Source organism: Macaca thibetana, chromosome 10, assembly GCF_024542745.1.
Source record: "Macaca thibetana thibetana isolate TM-01 chromosome 10, ASM2454274v1, whole genome shotgun sequence".
Taxonomy (NCBI): domain Eukaryota; kingdom Metazoa; phylum Chordata; class Mammalia; order Primates; family Cercopithecidae; genus Macaca; species Macaca thibetana.
In genome coordinates, this window is record NC_065587.1 from 8,268,248 (window position 1) to 8,289,469 (window position 21,222).

General features: G+C 54.1%; 4 protein-coding genes and 1 non-coding gene across 6 annotated transcripts in view; 3 read left to right on the top strand and 2 right to left on the bottom strand.

The window, feature by feature from the left end:
- Window positions 1-5,020, top strand: part of LOC126964031 (ribosomal RNA-processing protein 7 homolog A-like) — a 141,675-nt gene extending 136,655 nt beyond the window's left edge. Inside the window, exon 10 of the mRNA XM_050806894.1 lies at window positions 903-5,020. The gene's annotated coding sequence lies outside the window, so the exon portion shown is untranslated. The remainder of the gene's footprint in view (window positions 1-902) is intronic.
- Window positions 1-21,222, bottom strand: part of TSPO (translocator protein) — a 677,237-nt gene that overhangs the window by 604,722 nt on the left and 51,293 nt on the right. Inside the window, exon 1 of one of the 2 annotated variants that reach the window (XM_050806136.1) lies at window positions 19,193-19,202. The exons of the other annotated variant lie outside the window; for it this stretch is intronic. The gene's annotated coding sequence lies outside the window, so the exon portion shown is untranslated. Of the gene's footprint in view, window positions 1-19,192; window positions 19,203-21,222 lie in introns of those variants that run through there. 2 annotated transcript variants of the gene reach the window in all.
- LOC126963638 (ribosomal RNA-processing protein 7 homolog A) overlaps window positions 1-21,222 on the top strand; it is a 198,025-nt gene that overhangs the window by 139,770 nt on the left and 37,033 nt on the right. The gene's annotated exons all lie outside the window — the stretch shown is intronic.
- Window positions 1-21,222, bottom strand: part of SERHL2 (serine hydrolase like 2) — a 75,691-nt gene that overhangs the window by 1,905 nt on the left and 52,564 nt on the right. The window contains exons 2-11 of the mRNA XM_050806167.1: window positions 19,252-19,401; window positions 18,994-19,107; window positions 18,641-18,682; window positions 18,268-18,287; window positions 17,761-17,835; window positions 15,678-15,787; window positions 13,782-13,861; window positions 6,525-6,559; window positions 1,571-1,653; window positions 285-381 (exon numbers count right to left, since the gene is read on the bottom strand). Coding sequence (XP_050662124.1) covers window positions 285-381; window positions 1,571-1,653; window positions 6,525-6,559; window positions 13,782-13,861; window positions 15,678-15,787; window positions 17,761-17,835; window positions 18,268-18,287; window positions 18,641-18,682; window positions 18,994-19,107; window positions 19,252-19,401 — 806 coding nt within the window. The remainder of the gene's footprint in view (window positions 1-284; window positions 382-1,570; window positions 1,654-6,524; window positions 6,560-13,781; window positions 13,862-15,677; window positions 15,788-17,760; window positions 17,836-18,267; window positions 18,288-18,640; window positions 18,683-18,993; window positions 19,108-19,251; window positions 19,402-21,222) is intronic.
- On the top strand, window positions 3,391-3,492 carry LOC126929892 (U6 spliceosomal RNA). The gene has a single exon (XR_007717329.1). It is a non-coding gene; the product is annotated as a U6 spliceosomal RNA (small nuclear RNA).

Below are 21,222 nucleotides of genomic sequence, written 5' to 3' on the forward strand. Positions count from 1 at the left end.
GTTGGGTCACCTAATTGTGTCTGGCCCAGGAAGGAGGATGGGTACTCGAGGATGATAAAAGAATCTCCCCACCAAAGGTCTCTGTTTCCTGAATTCTGATGACATGTGTCCCCAGGCCTCTAGGGACCGACCACAGTGGAGCGTGAGGCCTGAGAGATCCTGGTGGTCACTTGTTGGGCCTGGGGCCAGACCAGGGGTCTTCCCAGTGCACGAGAAGAGATGGGTGAGGTGGGACCAGAGTGGGTGACAGTGGCCGGACACCAGCTCCCTGAGCCCCGCCTTACCTCTTTGAGGGTGGACTTCAGCGTGTGTATCATGAACGACAGGGACTCCTTGTCAGAGTAATTCTCTCTTCTCACATCAAAATATCCGTGGACTGCTCTGGAAAGTGAGGAGTTGGGGTTGTTAGGGTTCATCTTAGAACCGCCTCCCAGCACTGCCCACATCCTGCCCTGGGTTCAGGCCTCTGAGGAGAAACTAAAGCCTGGGCTACCCCACCTCCCACAGCCGGGTCCCTTGACCCTGGGTTGGATTTGAGGTTCAGTTAATCTCAGTTCACACTCAGCTGGCACAAGCCAGGCGCAAGCAAGTGCTTAAGGTACGCCCTGCTGGGGCTCAGGGAGTTTAGGACTTGGCCACAGTCACAGTCCTGAATAGCAGAGCTGGGATCTGAACAGGCTCTGGAGTCCACACTTGCTCTGAGAGAATTTACGTCTTACAATCCTCCCATTGACAGTCTACAATCCCGTGGTTTTTAATACGTTGAGTTGTGAGACCATCGTCACAATTACAGAATATTTTCATCACCCCCAATGAAGTCCCGAACCTCTGCGCTTTCACACACACACACCCCCCACAGGCTTCCGGTCCTGAGCAACCATGAACTGGCTTTGTCTCTGCAGTGTGCCCTATTTGGACTTGAGCGTGAATGCAGTCATACAACACGTAGATGGTTGCATCTGACTTCGTCTGCTTAGCGTGAAGGTTCATCCACGCTGGAGCCCATGTCAGTGCTTCCTTTCTTTTTATGGCTTAAAAATTGTCTGTGGTGGGCCAGGCACAGTGGCTCATGCCTGTAATCCCAGCACTTTGGGAGGCTAAAGTGGGCGGATCATGGGGTCAGGAGATGGAGATCAGCCTGGCCAACATGGTGAAACCTCCTCTCTACTAAAAATACAAAAGTCAGTCAGGCGTGGTGGCGGGCACCTGTAGTCCCAGCTACTTGGGAGGCTGAGGAAGGAGAATCGCCTGAATCCGGGAGGCAGAGGTTGCAGTGAGCCGACATTGTGCTCACTGGTCATGGAGCCTTACCTGGGCATGCCCCCGGCTGACACCTGTGTAAAGATGTGGGACAGCCCTGGCCCATCCCCTGCTGCCTGAGCCCTCCCCTCCTCTGACCTTCCTCCTTCCATGACCCTGCTGCCAGGGGGGCTTCCCGAAAAAGATCTTGAGCCTCAGCGGTGTGGTCAACACAGAGAACTTGGAGCCTCATGCCAGGGCTCCCTCCCAGAGATTCCTGGCGCCCATGTGTCTTTTGGGGGTGACCGAAGGGCACTTGGTCCAGACTCACTTGATGAACAGAACGTGGGCCTGCAGCTTCCTGATGGAATGCGCATACAGCTCCCTGCTGACTAAGTCAACACTGTTCTCAGGCTGCAGAGACAAAAGCATGGTGAATTCCACCCTAAATCTGAGCCCAGGACCCCACCACATCACCGCCTCATCGAAGGCTCTTTAGCCCCTGGTGGCCAGAGACTCCTGCCCTCTCCAAGTCTGTTCTCCCCTCTTCCTGGGCTCCTGGCTACCCAGCCTGACTCCATTTCCCTTACTGCTTTGCCACCAGGTATGGCTGTGTGATTAAAGTCAGAAAAGTGACTTGGGCCACTTCTGGGCCTGGATTTTAGGACTGAGGTGTGGCCCTTCCACACCCCTTTCCCAGTCCGCAGGCTGCACCTCACGCTATCCCCTGCCAGCCTGGGACAGGCTTCTTGCCAGCAGGAAGAAACTTGCTGGGACCACAGTACAGGATGGGCACTCCATCATGGCCCCTGCCGGCCTCCTCCGCAGCCCTGCCTGCCCTGTCTTGTGACAGTTTCACGTCTGGATGGCGGGTATGTGGCCAGCTCCAGTGAGATGTGCTGTAGGTGTGACGCAAAGCTGGATTTGGAAAACTTAGCATGCAAAATAATGCAATCAAGCTTCATGTTGATTACATCTGAAATCACATCATGGATGTTAAATAAAAATATGAGAACAATTGATAGAGCTTATTTATTTATTTTTGAGACAGTTTTGCTCTTGTTGCCCAGGCTGGAGTGTGATCTCAGTTCACCACAACCTCCACCTCCCAGGTTCAAGCGATTCGCCTGCCTCAGCCCCCTGAGTAGTTGGGATTACAGGTGCCCACCACTATGCCCGGCTAATTTTGTATTTTTAGTAGAGACAGGGTTTCACCATATTGGTCAGGCTGGCCTTGAAGTCCTGACCTCAGGTGATCTGCCTGCCTTGGCCTCCCAAAGTGCTGGGATTACAGGTGTGAGCCACTGCGCCCAGGCTTGGGCCTGTTTTAATATAGCTGCTAGACAAATTTGAACTTCCATGAGGCTCACTCTGCTTCCTTCGGACTGTGCTGCTCTGATTTGAGGACTCTAAGGGCAGGAGCTCTCAGCATTTTCTCTATTCCTAGTTCTCAGCACACAAAGTGCAGGGCATGCTGAGTGGATTAATTCCAGGAAGCTCTTGTAAGGACCAGCTCCACTAAGTGACAGCCGACACTCCTCTACCTCCACCATCGCGAATATAAAATTGCTATGGCTATGAACACACACACATACCTGAGAGAACTCACTGCCTTGGTTCCACCCTGGCCCACCAGCTATTTTCTGCTTCTCAGACTAAAATGACCTGAGATGCCTTTCCTGAAACAGGGGTTCCCATACTGTCCTCAAGGCCCGCGTGCTCTCATATGGCAGCTGCCACATCTCACAGCGGGGTGTGACCAAGCCTTTCGGGCCTGCACACGGGAGGGGCTTTCTGGCACAATGTGAACAGGTAAACTTGACCCTGTCTCTACTAAAAACACAACAATTAGGCTGGGCACAGTGGCTCATGCCTGTAGTCCCAGCACTTTAGGAGGCTGACGCAGGTGGATCACCTGGGGCCAGAAGTTTGAGACCAGCCTGGCAAACGGAGTGAAACCACATCTCTACTAAAATTACAAAAACGTAGCTGGGCATGGTGTCGGGCCTGTAATCCCAGTTACTCAGGAGGCCGAGGCAGGAGAATTGCTTGAATCCGGGAGGCAGAAGTTGCACTGACCCAAATTTGGGCCATGGCACCCCAGGCTGGATGACAGAGTAAGACTTGTTCTCTAAATAGAATGTGGGTACTTTGCGTTATCAGCACATATACTGCCAAATTGGGACAATACAGGAGAAGATTAGCATGGCCCCTGTAAAAGCATGTTACGAAAATTTGTGAAATGTTCCTTTCCAAAAAAAAAAAAAAATTCAGATCACCTGAGGTCAGGAGTTCAAAACCAGTTGCCCAACATGGTGAAACCCCATCTCGACCAAAAATACAAAAAATTAGCCCAGCGTGGTAGAGGGCGCCTGTAGTCTCAGCTACTCTGGAGGCTAAGGCAGGACAATCGCTTGATCCCGGGAGGCGGAGGTTGCAGTGAGTCGAGATCGCACCACTGTACTGTAGCCCGGGTGACATAGTGCGACTCTGTCTCAAAAAAAAAAAAAGAAGAAGAAATATATGAAAAAGTTTTTTTTTTTTTTGAGGCAGGGTCTTACTCTGTTGCCCAGGCTGGAGTGCACTGGTACGATCTCGGCTCACTGCAATCTCCATCTCCCTGGTTAAAGCGATTCTTCTGCCTCAGCCTCCCGAGTAGCTGGGACTACAGGTGTGTATCACCACTCCCGGCTAATTTTTGTATTTTTGGGTAGAGACAAAGTTTCACCACGTTGGCCAGGCTGGTCTTAAACTCCTGGCCTCAAGTCATCTGCTCGTCTTGGCATCCCATGGTGCTGGGATTACAGGTGTGAGCCACTGCACCGGGCCAGACATTTAAAAAATTAAAAAAAGGATTTTGGGCCAGCTCCATCTTGGAATGTGAATCTTCTGCAACTAGTTTATGTCCTAACAAAGTCTTTCCATCCCGGGGAAGCCTCTCCTTCCAGCATTATGGGTGACCACGGCTCCCACTACAGAACAGGTCACATAAGCCATGGTCCCTAAGGACAGGGAAGGGGGCATCTCCAAAAGCCAGACTGACTAGGATCTGGCAATAAACTCCCACCACGGAGGTCAGCACACACACGGGACAAGCCACCAGTGAGTGAGTATTGGTGGGTAGGGAGGACCACCCAGCAGCGGGTATTGGAATAACTAGCTGTTCATCTAGAAAAACAATTACAATGGCTGAGTGCAGTGGCTCACACCTGTAATCCCTATAAACTTTGGAAACTGAGGCAGGAGGATAGCTTGAGCCCAGGCATTCAAGACTAGCCTGGGCAACATGGCAAGACCCTGTCTCTACAAAAGTGAAAACCTTAGCAGGGTGTGATAGCGCACACCTGTAGTCCTAGCTACTCGGGAGGCTGAGGTGGGAAGATCACTTGAACCCAGCAGTCTGAGGCTGCGTGAGCCATGATTGAGCCATGGCGCTCCAGTCTGGGTGACAGAGGGAGAGCCTGTCTCTAAAATTAAAATAAATAGACTGAGCATGGTGGTTCACGTATATAATCTGAGCACTTTGGGAGGTCGAGGCAGGTGGATCACCTGAGGTCAAGAGTTTGAGACCAGACTGGCCAACATGGTGAAACCCCGTCTCTACCGAAAATGCAAAAATTAGCTGGGGGTGGTGGTGCATGCCCGTAATCCCAGCTTCTTGGGGGCTAAGGGAGGAGAATTGCTTGAACCTGGGAGGCAAGGGTTGCAGTGAGCTGAGATCGTGCCATTGCTCTCCAGCCTGGGCAACAAGAGCAAGACTCTGTATCAATAATAATAATAATAATAAAATTAAAGAAAAATAGAACTTTTAAAACATGAAAAAAAAAAAAAAAAGAAAGAAAACGAATCACTACCTCATACCATGCTCAAGAACAAATCCCACACAGATCAAAGACAAACACATTAACATTCCCAGACCATTGACTGACACCCTGGTCCAAGCCTCATCTCTTGGCCTGGGCCTGGACAGCAGCTCTCAGCGGTCTCCCTGCAGTTAGAGCTTCCCCACCTCTAATGACAGTGTCTCACACATGTCCAGTGTTCTACCATTTTTGAACAATCACAAAATAGCACAAGCCATGAGTACCTGAAGCGACAGCAGTGTGCGAGGCCACTCAACACACATGACCTCACCTAGTCTCGACAACAACCCTTCAAAGGCAGGCCCAGGGCGTGGCTCCCCTAGCCAAGCTGCTCAGAAACCAGCTGAATGAATGAAAGCACCTTCTTTCTGCACATGAGACAACCAAGGCTCAGAGAGGGTAAGCATCTTGCCCAAGGTCACACAGCCCCTCAGTGGCAGAGATGGCCAAGTTTCTATTAATACAAGTGCTCCAGTGACACTTCCAGGCTTCCAGATGGGACGCTGTTTTTTGAGAACTTTGTCATCCTGCCTCTCCCCTCTTCACAGCCTCTATCAGGAATCCCGCTCTCAACAGATGCTCTGAGCTGACTTCCAGCTTTTCCCTGTGCAGCGGTCAGTGCCTGGAATGTCTCCCTCCTCTCCTCACCTCCACTGACTCTATTTAATGCCACTGAGGCTGGGCACGGTGGCTCAAACCTGTAATCCCAGCACTTTGGGAGGCCGAGACGGGCGGATCACAAGGTCAGGAGATGGAGACCATCCTGGCTAACACGGTGAAACCCCGTCTCCACTAAAAAATACAAAAAAAAAAACTAGCCGGGCGAGGTGGCGGGCGCCTGTAGTCCCAGCTACTCGGGAGGCTGAGGCAGGAGAATGGCGGGAACCCGGGAGGCGGACCTTTCAGTGAGCTGAGATCCGGCCACTACACTCCAGCCCGGGCAACAGAGCAAGACTCCCATCTCAAAAAAAAAAAAAAAAAAAAAATGCCACTGAAGTGCACACTTACAAACGGTTAAGTTGACAATTATTATGTATTATGTTACCTATGTAATTTTTTTTTTTTTTTTGAGATGGAGTCTCACTCTGCCACCCAGACTGCAGTGCAGTGGTGCGATTTCGGTTCACTGCAACCTCTGCCTCCCATTCAAGTGATTCTCCTGCCTCAGCCTCCTGAGTAGCTAGGATTAGAGTCGTGTGCCACCACGCCTAGCTTTATTTATTTATTTATTTATTTGTATTTTTAGTAGAGAAGGGGTTTCACCATGTTGGCCAGGCTGGTCTCAAACTCCTGACGTCAGGTGATCTACCCCGCCTCAGCCTCCCAAAGCGAGCCACCATGCCCAGCGTGTAATTTTCAAAAACGATAAAGATGCTCATAAGCAAACCGTGGCAGGGGGGACGCAGAGGCAGCGGTACTCACCCAGGATAGCCTCTGGTCTCTGTTCAGAACCAGACCTGGAGGCGGAAGCACAAAGACAGCGGCGTCAATGCTGTCCGTCAGGCTCAGGGGACGCTCTGTGAGTTTGCTGGAATCCCCCAGGCCTTTCCAACCAGTGCCCTTGTCTCCCATCTGCCCCCGACGTCCTCAGCTGCCCAGGACTCCCTGTCCTGGGGTCCAGCTGGACCAGGGCTCAACCATGGCCGCCTGACCACGGACCTGTCAGCCCACACGGGCCCTCACCGGCCACCCCAAAGGGCCGGTGCAAAATGAGGGCAGGAGCTTAGGCTGACAGCCGGGTGGATGGTGGACCTCTCGTCTCTGAGAAACTCATTCCTAGGAAAAAGCAAATAAGTACCAATCGTGTCATCGTTTGTTGAGAAGATACTGAATGAAAAAAGAAACATGAGCGGAGTTGCGAGGCCTGGGTGGTGCCCAGCTTCAGCTTCGGGCGCTGACTTGGTTCTCTGCCCCCATCCCAATGGTGGCCAACAACTCGGCCTCAACTGCAGGCTGAACACCCAGCAGTTCCTTCCCGAGCAATGTCCCCTCAAGAACGGCCTGCATGGGAGTGTCCAGAAAGGGCAGAGGGTCCCCTGTGGCCCTGGGGGTAATCGCAAGCTGGAAGCTGCCGGTGGTTGAAAGGGATGGAGATGTGAACAGAGGGGTGTTTGTACAGAACCCGTCCAGCAGGACACACGGGGACTAGAGCTGCAGGTGTCCACAGGGATAAGAGGCAGGGCTGTTCCCTCCCCCATATAAATCTTTCTCAAATACCTGCATGGCCAGGCCTCCCCACCACCCCTTCTTATTTTTCTCCATGGCACTTTCTCTTTTTCGAGACAGAGTTCCCCTCTGTCGCTCAGGCTGGAGTGCAGTGGTGTGATCTCGGCTCCCTGCAACCTCCGCCTCTAGGGTTCAAGCAATTCTCCTGCCCCAAACTCCAGTGTGGCTGGGACTACAGGCACCCACCACCACGCCCAGCTAATTTTGTATTTTTAGTAGAGATGGGGTTTTGCCATGTTGGCCAGGCTGGTCTCAAACTCCTGAGCTCAAATGATCTGTCCACCTCCTGAAGTGCTGGGATTACAGGTGTGAGCCGTCACGCCCAGCCCCCATAGCACTTTCTAAGGCACTTCATCCTTTGCCTATTGATTGCTTCTCTCCTCTGCTAGAGTTCAGCTTCCATGAGGACAAACAGTTTGGTCTGCCTTGTTCACAGCTGTATCCTCAGGACCAAGAACTGTGCCTGCCACATAGGAGGGGCTCCCAAAGTGCTTGCTGAATGAATAGACAGGTGTTTACCTCTGGGTGGGGTCTAGGAGGGGCTGGAGAGGGTTCAAAGGAACGGGTGCTGTGCCATTGTTTTAGCTGTGTGATGGATGCACAGGTTACTGTTATTAAGACTTTATTATTTAAACATACATATATGAGCTGGGCACCGTGTTTTGCGCCTGTAATCCCAGCATTCCGGGAGGCCTAGGCGGATGGATCACTTGAAGCCAGGAGTTTGAGACCAGCCTGGCCAACATGGTGAAACCCAGTCTCTACTAATAAAGTACAAAAAAATTAGCCAGGTGTCATGGCGGGCACCTGTAGTCCCAGCTACTTGGGAGGCTGAGGCATAAGAATTGCCTGAACCAGGGAGGCAGAGGTTGTGGTGAGCTGAGATGGTGCCGTTACACTCCAGCCTGGGTGACAGAGCAAGACTCTGTCTCAAAAAATTAAACAAAAAAACACTAAACTATACATATATGATATGCAAACAAGATTTGTATGGGGGGGCCTAAACCACCTGATTTTAAAGTTCACGTGGAAAAATTACACAGGCAAGAATAGCAGGAGGTCAGGCACCTGTAATTCCAGCACTTTGGGAGGCCGAAGTGGGAGGATTGCTTGAGACCAGCCTGGGTAATGAAGCAAGACCCCATCTCTACACAGAAAGCTGAAAGATTAGCCAATCATGGTGGCACACGCCTGTAGTCCCAGCTACTGGGAAGACTGAAGTGGGAGAGTTAAGCCAGGGAGGCAGAGGCTGCAGTGAGCCGAGATCTTGCCACTGCAATCCAGCCTGGGCAACAGAGCAAGACCCTGTCTCAAAAAAGGAAAAGAAAAAAAGACTAGTAGAAAAACTCTGTAAAAGAGCCATGAAGGGAGATGGTCCCGTCAGATATGAAAATCCTCAGGCCGGGCACAGTGGCTCACGCCTGTAATCCCAGTACTTTGCGAGGCCAAGGCAGGTGGATCACCTGAGGTCAGGAGTTTGAGACCAGCCTGGCCAACATGGCAAAACCCCATCTCTACTAAAAATACAAAAATTAGCCGGGCATGGTGGCGGACACCTGTAATCCCAGTTACTTGGGAGGCTGAGGCAGGAGAATTACTCGAACCTGGGGTGCGGAGGTTGCAGTGAGCCGAGATCGTGCCATTGCACTCCAGCTTGGACGACAAAAGCAAGACTCTATCTCAAAAAAAAAAAAAAAAAGAAAGAAAGAAAATCCTCTGTTGGGCCTCAACTTAAAGCGTGTGGTACAGTACGATCATAGACAGGCAGTCAGAGACAGACCTAAGTACAGATGGGCATTCAGTGTCTGACCAAGGCAGCCCCTTACGTGAACAGGGTAAAGACAGACTTGTCTAAAAATGGCATTAGGCAGCTGAGGAGCCATCTGGAAAAAGATGAAGTCAGATTCAAACCTCACCCTGTACACCAGAGAAGAATGCAATGTAGTAAATATTTAAATGCAAGTACTAGACCCAAAATAGTATTAGCATCAAGCATGACCTTTTAACTATGATTCAAATTCCAGAAGCCATACAAAAGACGTATTTTCTTTTCTTTTTTGAGATGAAGTTTCGCTCTCGTTGCCCAGGCTGGAGTGCAATGGTGTGATCTCGGCTCACCGCAACCTCCACCTCCCGGGTTTAAGTAATTCTCCTGCCTCAGCCTTCCAAGTACCTGGGATTACAGGCATGCGCCATCACGCCCAGCTAATTTTGTATTTTTAGTAGAGATGGGGTTTCTTCATGTTGCTCAGGCTGGTCTCGAACTCCCAACCTCAGGTGATTTGCCCACCTCAGCCTCCCAAAGTGCTGGGATTACACGCATGAGCCACTGCGCCCGGCCTAGAAATCTGTATCTTTACATAAAATCTTTCCATTTAAAATAAGGGCCTTGTGCCCTTCCTCCAAAAAATAAAAAGAGCACAATAAAAAATAAATAAAATCTGGGCAATCTATTCAAAATTCCCCCCATGCCAAATGTTTTTGTTTAAACTGCACAAGTTAAACAAATCATACCTGCAACCTGAATGCAGCCCAGCTTATGATGAAGATTTGAACCATCCCCATAGCATGAGGCTTCAGGGGTCAGGTATTTTTGTTTTATTTATTTTATTATTATTTTTTTTTTGAGACAGAGTCTCGCTCTGTCACCCAGGCTGGAGTGCAGTGGCCGGATCTCAGCTCACTACAAGCTCTGCCTCCCAGGTTTACGCCATTCTCCTGCCTCAGCCTCCCAAATAGCTGGGACTACAGGCGCCCGCCACCTCGCCCGGCTAGTTTTTTATATTTTTAGTAGAGACGGGGTTTCACCGTGTTAGCCAGGCTGGTCTCGATCTCCTGACCTCGTGATCCGCCCGTCTCAGCCTCCCAAAGTGCTGGGATTACAGGCTTGAGCCACCGTGCCCGGCCTTTTTGTTTTATTTTTAAGACAGGGTTGGCTGGGCACGGTGGCTCACACCTGTAATCCCAGCACTTTGGGAGGTTGAGGCAGTAGGATCACTAGAGTTCAGGAGTTCGAGACCAGCCTGGGCAACATGGTGAAACTCCATCTCTATGGAAAAATACAAAAATTAGCCAGGTGTGGTGGTGCACACCTGTGGTCCCAGCTACTCAAGAGGTTGAGGTAGGAGGATCGCCTGAGCCCATAAGGCTGAGGATTCAGTGAGCCAAGGTCATGCCACTGCATTCCAGTCTGAGTGACAGACCAAGACCCTGATTTTTAAAAACAAAACAAAACAAAAAAAACACAGGAAAAAGACAGGGTCTTGCTAGAGTGCAGTGGCACAATCATGGTTCACTGAGGCCTCCGACTCCTGGGCTCATAAGAGTCTCCCGCTTCAGCCTCCCAAGTAGCTGGGAGCACAGGTGCACCACCATGGTGATGCCGTTTAATTCTGAATTTTTTGTAGAGATGGGGATGTCTCCCTATATTGTCCAGGCTGGTCTTGAACTCCTGCCTCAAGTGATCCTCCCACCTGGCCTCCCAAAATGCGGGGATTACAGGCATGTGTGAATATGATTGGTCAGGGGCCAGATACTGACACAGATCCCTCTGTCCTTAGGGCGCCACAGGCAGAGTGGGCTCCTCCCTCCTTCATGGGAACACTTCAAGATGGTTTCCACAAAGCCAGTATTGTGGGGCTTGAACTGAGATGAGAAGATAAAGACCTCATCTCCTCTGCTCTCTCACCATCCTGCACCACCCGCTCACACCTCCAGGCCTGTCCTGCCAGCTCCTTTCTCCTCCTAGAGTCCGTGGGAGCAGCTCCCGCACATGCACTGCTTTGCTCAAAAGTCACCTTCTCATGAGGCCCACCCAGACCCTCCTATTCAAAAGAGGAAATGGAGCTGCAGCCTCTCCAGCAATGCTCGCCGCCCTCCCCACTCTGCCTCCTCCATGAGCCCTCCCCTCCTCACGCACTCTAACCCATCCAGAGAACCTCACAGACAAGCCAACGGGCTCCAGAGGCTCCCAGCAGCCAGAGAGGCGGGCACAGATTCTCCCTCACAGCCCTCGGAAGGAACCAGCCCTGCCGAGGCCTTGACCTTGGACCCTGAACTCCGGAACTGTGGGGAAATGTGTCTTGGTGGTTAAAGCTCCAGATTCTGGAGGGATCAGGTTGGATGATGCGGGCGGGGGAGGACAGAATGTGAACTCTCAGGTGCTCTGGGGCTGGCGGGAAGGATTTGGGAGGAGCTGACATCGTCCTGGAGGCACTGGGTGGGGGTCTGGGTACTGTCTTCTTTTAGGTTATTTCCTTCGTTTACTGCGACTGGGTCCCAAAAGGCCAGAACTGCTGTAGAGGGCTTGTCCGCACACAACGTTCCAGCCAGCTGACCTCTTCCCCAGACCCAGGGTCACCTCCTTCTCAGCCCTCCCTCTTGCCTGTTCCCTCACCCCCCTGAGACCCACATAGGGGTTCCTGGTCAGCATCCTGCATTCACTGTTTCCTGTGACCTGGGCCTAATCAGATTCCCCGGCCTCATCACAGATTAGCTCACTTCTGTGCCTGGGGCTCCCTAGGTCAGCCATCCGTGAGGCATGTCCAGGAAGCCTGGGCCCGGGGTCCCTGACCTCCCCTCCCCATGATAGGTTTCCAGGGAGGCGAGATAAAGGTTCAGAGATTATCACAAAGACCCAACAGGTCCCAAACTGGCGACCGAGGCCAAAACAGCCCACAGGTGCCACTCTTTAGATCCTCATATCCATTTCTGGATTCATGACACCTAAAAATCCACAACTTGGCCGGGCGCGGTGGCTCAAGCCTATAATCCCAGCACTTTGGGAGGCCGAGGCGGGTGGATCACGAGGTCAGGAGATCGAGACTATCCTGGCTAACGTGGTGAAACCCCATCTCTACTAAAAATACAAAAAACTTGCCGGGCGAGGTGGCGGGCGCCTGTAGTCTCAGCTACTTGGGAGGCTGAGGCAGGAGAATGGCGTGAACCCGGGAGGCGGAGCTTGCAGTGAGCTGAGATCACGCCACTGCACTCCAGCCTGGGAGACACAGCGAGACTCCGTCTCAAAAAAAAAAAAAAAAAAAAATCCACAACTCAGCAGATCAACTGCAGAGCTGAGCAACTGGAAATTCTGGCCACATGAGACTAAATTTCCACTTGATTAGCACTGGCCCAGCTGCCTGCCAAGGTGGGCCGGCTCCAGCTCCAAAGTCCCTACACATCCCATAGCCTCCCTCCCAGCCGGCATGGTGGACTCCACAACACCCCCCACCTACCCCCAGGTGCCGGAGTTTCTGACCCCTGCATCACTCAGCACTTTATAAAGGGAAGGCACATGCGCACCTCACCTGATCCGATGAGCGCGAATAACCCAAGACCTTGTTTGTCACCTGAGCACACAAGGGGACTCAAAAGGGAAAGAGCTGTCCCAGGTTCACTCGGCTGGCAGTGTCAGGAAGCCACGTTGTTTCGCCCAACTCAGCACATTCTCCGTCCGACCACAGCATCTCCCTCCAGCTGTTCCCTCACCCTGGGAGAGCTGCCTCCCGGACCACCCCTCTGGAGCAGGCCCCGCCACCAGTCTCTTCTAGAGCGTGTGTATTTCCCTCGTTACATCCAGAGAATGTCTAACCGCTCATGTGCCTGTTGACCGGTTTATCATCTGCTTCTCTTCCAAGAATCTAGGCCTCTGCCCGGACTCCTCCTTGCTCAACTCCAGAGGGTGCCCTTTGTGAGCGGCGGCCCCTGGAGTTGTGATGTTGGAGGTCTGGCCCCACTGAGAGAGGGACGGTGGGCTCTTGCTCACTGCAGCCTCACCGAGCCGGGCCTGTAGCGCACCTTAGAAAAGATTTCCTGGGCAGGCACAGTGGCTCACACCCATAGTCCCAGCTACTCAGGAGGCTGAGGTGGGACGATGTCTGGAGCCCGGGAGGTGGAGGCTGCAGTGAGCCATGATGGTGCCACCGCACTCCAGCCTACGTGACAGAGTGAGACCTTGTCTCAAAAAGAAGAACGAACGAAAGAAAGAAAAAAAATTCCTGGGTAAAAAGCAATGTGCAGAAATTGATTGTGCCAGAAGCTTCCCTGAAGCCAAGACACACCAGCTCTACCTCTCCATTGTGAAAAGCCTCTCCCAAGTCACTCAGCCCCTGGGATGTCCTCACAGCCTGCCCCTGATGCTGGGCACCCACCCCAGGTCCAGCAGAGCATGGCCGCAACATTCACCAACATTTAGTCCAAGACACCTGACCAAACTCTCCCAGAGTGTGGCTTTCTGGGATGTGCAGTAGCTGTATGGCCTCACCCGGGTCACTTGGCAACACTGAATCTCAGTTTCTCCTGCTGTAAATGGGATGAGGGTGAGGCAGGAGGGGGATTCAGTGAGATGCTGTTTGCAAAGTGCTTAGTATCTTGCCTTGTCTAGGGCAAGTCCTTGACATCCTCAGTAAGAACAGTGACAAGTATACAAAGGCTTTGGACAGCGGAGTCCCCTACCTGCGGCCACCTTCGTGGTTCCTCTTTGCAGGAGGAGCTCCCCGCACTCCTCATTCAAGTGGCTATTGCTCTTCAGTAACCTGGGAGAGACAGAAGGATGCTGGGTGCCTGGAGGCCAATAAAGAGGAAATCAGATAAAAAGGAGAGGAGGGCCGGGGAGGGTGGCTCGTGCCTGTAATCCCAGCACTTTGGGAGGCCGAGATGGGCGAATCACCTGAGGTCAGGAGTTCGAGACCAGCCTGGCCAACATGGTAAAACCCCATCTCTACTAAAAATATAAAACTTAGCAGGACGTGGTGGCGTGCGCCTATAATCCCAGCTACTTGGGAGGCTGAGGCATGAGAATCACTTGAACCTAAGAGGCGGAGGTTGCAGTGAGCTGAGATTGTGGCACTGCACTCCAGCTTGGGGAACAGAGCAAGATTTGGTCTCAAAAAAAGGTGCAGCAAAAGGGAGGAAAAGGGAGGTCACCCACAAAGGGTGCATGTGTTCCGTGATTTTTTGTGTTTTTTTTTTTTTCTTCTTTTTCTTTTGTGAGATGGAGTATCACTCTGTCGCCCAGACTGGAGGTGCATTGGCACAATCTTGGCTCACTGCAAGCTCTGCCTCCCGATTTCATCCCATTCTCCTGCCTCAGCCTCCCGAGCAGCTGGGACTACAGGCGCCCGCCACCATGCCTGGCTAATTTTTTGTATTTTTTTAGTAGACACAGGGTTTTACCATGTTAGCCAGGATGTTCTCGATCTCCTGACTTCATGATCCACCCGCATCAGCCTCCCAAAGTGCTGGGATTACAGGCGTGAGCCACTGCGTCTGGCCCTTGTTTTCTTTTTAATCGAGACAGGATCTCACTCTGTCACCCAGGCTGGGATACAGTGACATGATCATGGCTCTCTGCAGCCTCGACTTCCCGGGGCTGCACAATCCTCCCAACTAAGGCTGCCGAGTAGCTGGGACCACATGCGTGTGCCACCGTGACCAGCTTTTTTTTTTTTTTTTTTGATACAGGGTCTCGCTATGTTGCTAACGCTGGTCTCTAACTCCTGGGCTCAAGCTGTCTTCCCACCTCAGCTTCCCAGTGTGCTGGGATTACAGGTGTGAGCCACTGCGCCTGGACTGTGTCCTGTGTTTCAATGGCATGTTTACAGCGGCAGGGTGTGTGTGTGCGCGCGTGCGTGTGGTGGGGCAGTGGGCGGCAGGGTGTGTGTGCGCGCGTGCGTGTGGTGGGGCAGTGGGCGGCAGGGGGTGTGTGCGCGTGCGTGTGGTGGGGCAGTGGGCGGCAGGGGGGGTGTGTGTGCGCGTGCGTGTGGTAGGGCAGTGGGGGGCTTCTCCTCCTTCAGACAACAAATATGTGTGGAGCTCCGACCTACCAGGCCCACCGCCAGATGCAGGAGGCACAAACATGACCAAGTCAGCCATAGTGGGGGTTGTGGGGTTCACAGGCCTCGGGAACCAGGGGAGTCAGTAGGCTCTTATTGGACAGTGTGGTTACCTGCAGGGCAGGGAGGGACAGCTCGCCTGGGGGTGTCAGGGCAGGGCTCCCAGCTGAGGCCCCCAGGAGTGGGGAAGCCAGTGAGCAAGCACAGGGGAGAATTCCAGCTAAGGGAGCCCAGGCTGGAGTCCCAGAGGGGAGAGAAGGCGTGGAAGCAGCGTGTGCTCGGGGAGAGGCGGGGGCTGAGAGGTGTGGGGAGGGTATTGGAGTAAGGAAGGGGCATGGCCGGAGCAGGGGCAGAGGGAAAGGAGATAACGTCCCTGAAGACCCTGGGAAGCCTGGTGCTCAGCGTGACCCCAGAGAGAAACAGGCTTGTTGGGTGAGAGGGAGAAAGACGCTTCCCCACGTCTCACCGGGTGTCCTCCCGTGGACCCCACAGCTCCCCATCCACACCAGGCACTCACCTCTGCAGCAGCTGCTTCAGGCTGTACACACGCGAGGGCTCCTGGGAGGCCTCTACCTGCAGCATGTGCTCTATGGTTCTCCGCTTGTAGGTCAGCAAGTTCTCCACTTCCTAAGAAGGCACAGTTGGCTGGGTGGGCAGGGATCCAGGCTGCAGACGAGGCCTCCGCCCCTCCCAGCCCTGCCCGCCGCTCTCGCTGAGCCGCTCTCACTGAGCCCCTCTTGGCAAAGACAGTTAAGAGATCAGGTGGGGGCCGGGCGCGGTGGCTCAAGCCTGTAATCCCAGCACTTTGGGAGGCCGAGACGGGCGGATCACGAGGTCAGGAGATCGAGACCATCCTGGCTAACACGGTGAAACCCCGTCTCTACTAAAAAATACAAAAAACTAGCCGGGCGAGGTGGCGGGCGCCTGTAGTCCCAGCTACTCGGGAGGCTGAGGCAGGAGAATGGCGTAAACCCGGGAGGCGGAGCTTGCAGTGAGCCGAGATCGCGCCACTGCACTCCAGCCTGGGTGACAGAGCCAGACTCCGTCTCAAAAAAAAAAAAAAAAAAAAAAAGAGAGATCAGGTGGGATGATGGGGAGGAAGGGGAATCTGTCAACTCTTGAGTGCTTTGCAAAGGCATGAAATTAGGGTCCAGATGCCATGAACCACCGGGGTTGGCGATTTCTTCTGGTTCAAAAAATGCCATCATTCTCAGTGGCAGAAAGGGAGTGGCGGAAAGGGCACCGTTGTGGGGCTTCCAGACTCCCCCAGGATGCGTGGCTCACTCTGTGAGGACAGCCTCGGGCCCACTACCTGGGGTTGCAGAGGGGGCAACTCCCATCTACCTGCTCCTGAGAATGGAGGACAAGAGGAACAAATGCCCCTCTTGACTCACCCAGGAGGAAGCCCCCGGGGGCACTGCGCTTGTCAATTCAGTGGGTGAAATGCAGAAAGAAGGGAGTGTCTGCTGTCTGCCATCTGTGAACTGGATCCTCACAATAGTCCCTGAGCTAGCTGAGCTCATGCAAGGAACATTTACTGAGCCCTTCCTAGGTGCCAGGGTTCGGGGAGTGGTGACAAAGAGATGGACATGATTCTTGCCCTTATGACATCTGTGGTAGTTGTCTTTTTCTTTTTCGGAGATGGAGTTTCACTCTTGTTGCCCAGGCTGGAGTGCAATGGCGCGATCTCAGCTCACCACAACCTCTGCCTCCTGGGTTCAAGTGATTCTCCTGCCTCAGCCTCCCAAGTAGCTGGGATTACAGGCATGCGCCCAGCTAATCTTATATTTTCAGTAGAGACGTGGTTTCTCCATGTTGGTCAGGCTGGCGTCAAACTCCTGACCTCAGGTGATCCGCCCGCCTTGGCCTCCCAAAGTGCTGGGATTACAGGCATGAGCCACCGCGTCCGGCCAATCTGTGGTCCTTCTATGGACAAAAAAACTGAAACTGACGGGAGTTGTGTCACAACTGAGAGGCTGAGACCTTGGCAAGAAAATGACAGGATGTCAGGGCTGGCTAGGGCATGGAGCCCAACCTCATTTTACAGGTGCGGGAACTAAGGCCCAGAGAGGCAAAGTAACTTGCCAAGGGTCACCCAGCAGGTAAACAACCAGGCCAGGACCCAGATGCAGGGACAGTACTGGTTATGGGTAGTGGTGGCCAGAGGGGTCAGTACTTGTTCCATGAGTTCACTTTTAGGGCTGTCATGTGTGGTGGTGCAACATGTACACAGTGCAAAGGCATTCGACTGGGTGTGAGTGCGGTGCGCCTGCCCAGCTGTGTGCCCTACAACATCCTCCAGCCATGGCTCCTGCCCTCTTCCACCCCTGCCACTGCATGATCAGCCTGGCATTCTGCAGATCCCAAGCCACACGTCCAGTTTCCAAGGGGTCCCCCACACCCCTTCTCCTGACCACTCCTAGGGGTATAAGCGGCAGAGAGCTGTCCTCTGGTGGAGAGCGGGTCCCTGACTCCCCTTTCCCACCCTCTGCCGCCTCCTCCTGCTTCCCTAGTGTCCACCAAAGGAGACAGGGCTGAGAGCACTGCCCGGGGTGCAGGTCCTCCCTAATGACAGCACGCACGAAAGCCCCGCTTCTCACATTCGATTCCAGGAGAAGTAGCGGCGAGTCCAGCAAGATAAGTTTATTCACCATCTCGGGGAAGATACAGGAAAACTGTGAGGACAGCAGAAGGGGAGAATGAATAGGGGGAAGAAGGAAAGGACTCTCCCGCCTTTCCCAGGGGACCCTGGAGTTCCTGGAAATATCTTTTAGGCTGGGGGGTAGGTGCTGACCAAGGGGCCAGAAGGAGAATATTCTATCCTATGGTGTGCCTTCCCCCACCACTCGCAAGTCTGTACCTAGCACTGAGCTGCAGACCCTGGTGATGGCGGGACTCCAGGGTACTCTGGGACAGGGTATGGGGGCGTGGAAACATTAACTCTACCAGAAGTCTCCACCATTTACACCAACTTCCTGGTATAATGACTATTACTGTGACAGGAGGAGGCACTTCCTGTCCCAGGTACCTTCTCCTTCCTCCTCTGTGCTACCATCCCTACCCCACCCGAGGGACCCCTAGTTGGCCAGACAAAGCCATCTACTCACCATTCCGCCCACAATGCCACCTGGGGGACAGAAGAGCCATTGGTGACATTCCCTCACTCCCTCCCCAGCTGCAAACCCTAAAGCTTCTTCCCACCAATGGCGGAGGGAGAGGGGGGCTCCATATGGGTGGTGGGGGCTCACTATCAGGTCACGATGGCCCCTTCATCAGACCCGACTACTCAAAACACATTTCCCTCATCTCTGTGTCCCTTGCAGCAGTTGCCTGAGGTCAGAGGACGCAGTGGTCAATCTCTGATGCTCTCATCTCTCTTTGCCGATCTCATAAGCGCAGGGGAAAGAGTGGGGCAGCAGCTCCTATCCTTCCCTCCCAGCCCTACTCCAGGCCCAGTCAGCTGCTAGTCAGTGTACTCACCGAAGCTGTGGCCCAGAATGGAGAATCGATTCCATTTCAAGGCTGGAAACACAAGGAGCCAGAAGGTCCAGCTGTGCACAGGCTCAGCCCGCCCTCTCGCTTCTACTCCCCGGGCTCAGGAAATTCCTTCCCAGCATCTGGGGTGTCCACCCAGGAGACCAGCTTGGGGGAACCACAGGAGGAAGCAAACTTTTCAACTTTCCTAAGATCTCCCGTGAATTGCTGGCAGACCTGGGGCCAGAGCCCAGGCCCCACTCCCAGGCCAGTGCAGCTTCCTGGATCCTAGCACCACTCCAATGCTAAGAGGGGGTGTCCCAGAGCAACCCCGTGCTGAAAAATACACTGCTTCTTACCTGCCACAACTCTTCGGATCTCACTCACAAAAGTCTGGTGGTAATATGGGACACCTGGGCTGTAATGGGACGAGAGCCCATGACCTCCGAAATCCATGGCTACATAATAAAAGTCTGAAACAGAGAGAAGCAGGTTGGAGGGCAGGAAGAGGTGTCTATGCCAGCTGTCTCCCCGCCCTCCTCACTCCCCTGCAGACCTCCCCCCTCACCTTCTTGCCCACTTTCCCCCTGGACTTCCCTTCAGCCCCAGCCTCACACCTTGCGGGAGAAGAGGGATGAGTCTGTCGAAGGAGTTGGCATTGTCCAGCCAGCCGTGCAGGCAGAGAACTGGAGGGCCCTGCAGGGAGCCCCAGGCTTTGGCTGCGATGTGGCCCCAGGGCACAGCCAACTTCAGCTCTGAGATGAGACCTGAAAGACAGAGCCGGCTCTTTCATTCCTTCACTCTTTCATCCATGAAGCTGGTGCTCCCTGAGCCCCTTATCTCTGCCTGCTGTGCTTGAGCCAGGGGTCATGTCCAGAGAGACTCAGCTGCCCCCAGAAGGTTATGGGGAGAGAGAGCCAGACATGGGTGTTGAGACTCCCAGAGGAGGGAAACATAAGTTAGGCCGGAAAAACCTGAGGCAGGCCTCACAGCATGTACCCCATTTAAACTGGGGCAGAACCTTCTAGAATGTGCTGGGGTCGGTGCGCTGGTCATGCCCGGACCCTACCACTTGCAGGCTGGGTGACCTTGGACAAAGTACTGAACTGTCTTGAGACTCAGTTTCCTTTCCTGTAAAACCGGAGTAAACAGAGTCAACAGCCAGTTTCCTTAGCCTTTCCCAAGGGCCAGAGGGGTGCCAAAGCCTCACACATGCAACAGGTGGGACCACTGTCACTCTAACTCCACAGAGTGGGAAACTGAGGCACTGGGCGCTGCAGTACATGCCCAAGATCACACTGGGCGGCAGGGAGGGAGTGGAAATTTAGGGTAGGTGGTGGGACTCCAGGACCCATCACTGCCCCCAGAGCTCGCAGCCTCCGCCGTCCCTGCCGGGCTGGAGACCTGCGCGCGCTCGGCTAACTCAGGGGCTCCTGGAACCCTGTGAGGCCACATGCGGCCGTGTCCCGGGGCCCCCACCTCCCGGCCGGTCGCGCTCTTACGCCCCGGGACTGCCGAGGAAAGAGCTGCGACACCCAGGAGGGCGACGCGGTCCGCGAACCCTCCGCTCCATCCCGCCCTCCTCCACAGTCCCAATCAGGTGGGTGGGCAGCAGGGCGCTCGCGCGAGGCCTCCTGGTCCCACTGGAGTCTAAGGAGACCTGGTGCAGCGTTCTCACCCATCGCTCTTTTCCCGCGAATGCGCGGCCGTCACGCCCAAACACCTGGCTCAGTCGCCGGAGGGGAGCGACGCCCGCACTTCCAGGCGCTGCCTCTAGTCTCTCCCGCTCCGCCCCGCCCCATGCAGGCCACGCCTCCATACCTCACGCCCCGCCTTCACGCCGCCCTCCCTGCGCCCTGGCCGGCCCCGCTCCGGTGGCCGCCGGCCCCACCCCTAGGCCGCCCCGCCCCGCCCCACGCAGGCCCTGCAACTCCTACAGTCCCCGTCCGCATTCAGAAGGCCCCGCCTTCTCACCACTCCGCTAGCGCCCCCGGGCGGGCCCTGCTTCCACTCCGCCGGCTCCACCCCAGGAAGGCCCCCGCACCACCCGCCAGGCCCCGCCTTCGCACCACCTTGTTGGCGCCCACCGGCTGGAAGCCAGCAGGGCCCCAATCCCTGGGCAGTCCTGACGGCCGCCCCCACGTCCTTGCGGGACCAGGCCTGGGGAGCAGCCACAGCGAGTTGGGCCTCTGAGTGTTCGCTGGCCCGCGATGCAGGGCTGAAGGCTACTCTTTGTTTAGTGGCTTACTAGGCCCCCTGACCGACAGCCTGAGACCACCGGGTACCCACCGTGTTCTGGGGTCCTCAACAGAGCCTGGACAAGCAAGTCTTAATGGTTGTTGTATAGGTGAACAAATGAATGTATAAACTGGGGACCTGGAGGAACCCTCCAGCTGAGGGATTATAAACAATATCTGCCTGGAAAGGATCGAAAACCCCAAGTTCAGAAGAGGATGTTTGGGGTGAGCAGATTCATGCACTAAATCCTACCACGAAAGAGGGGAAGTGCACCCTTTGAGTCTGAAACAGTGGCAAGTCTAGGACAAATAAGAACATGTACTGGTAGTGAACTTTTTTTTTTTTTTTGA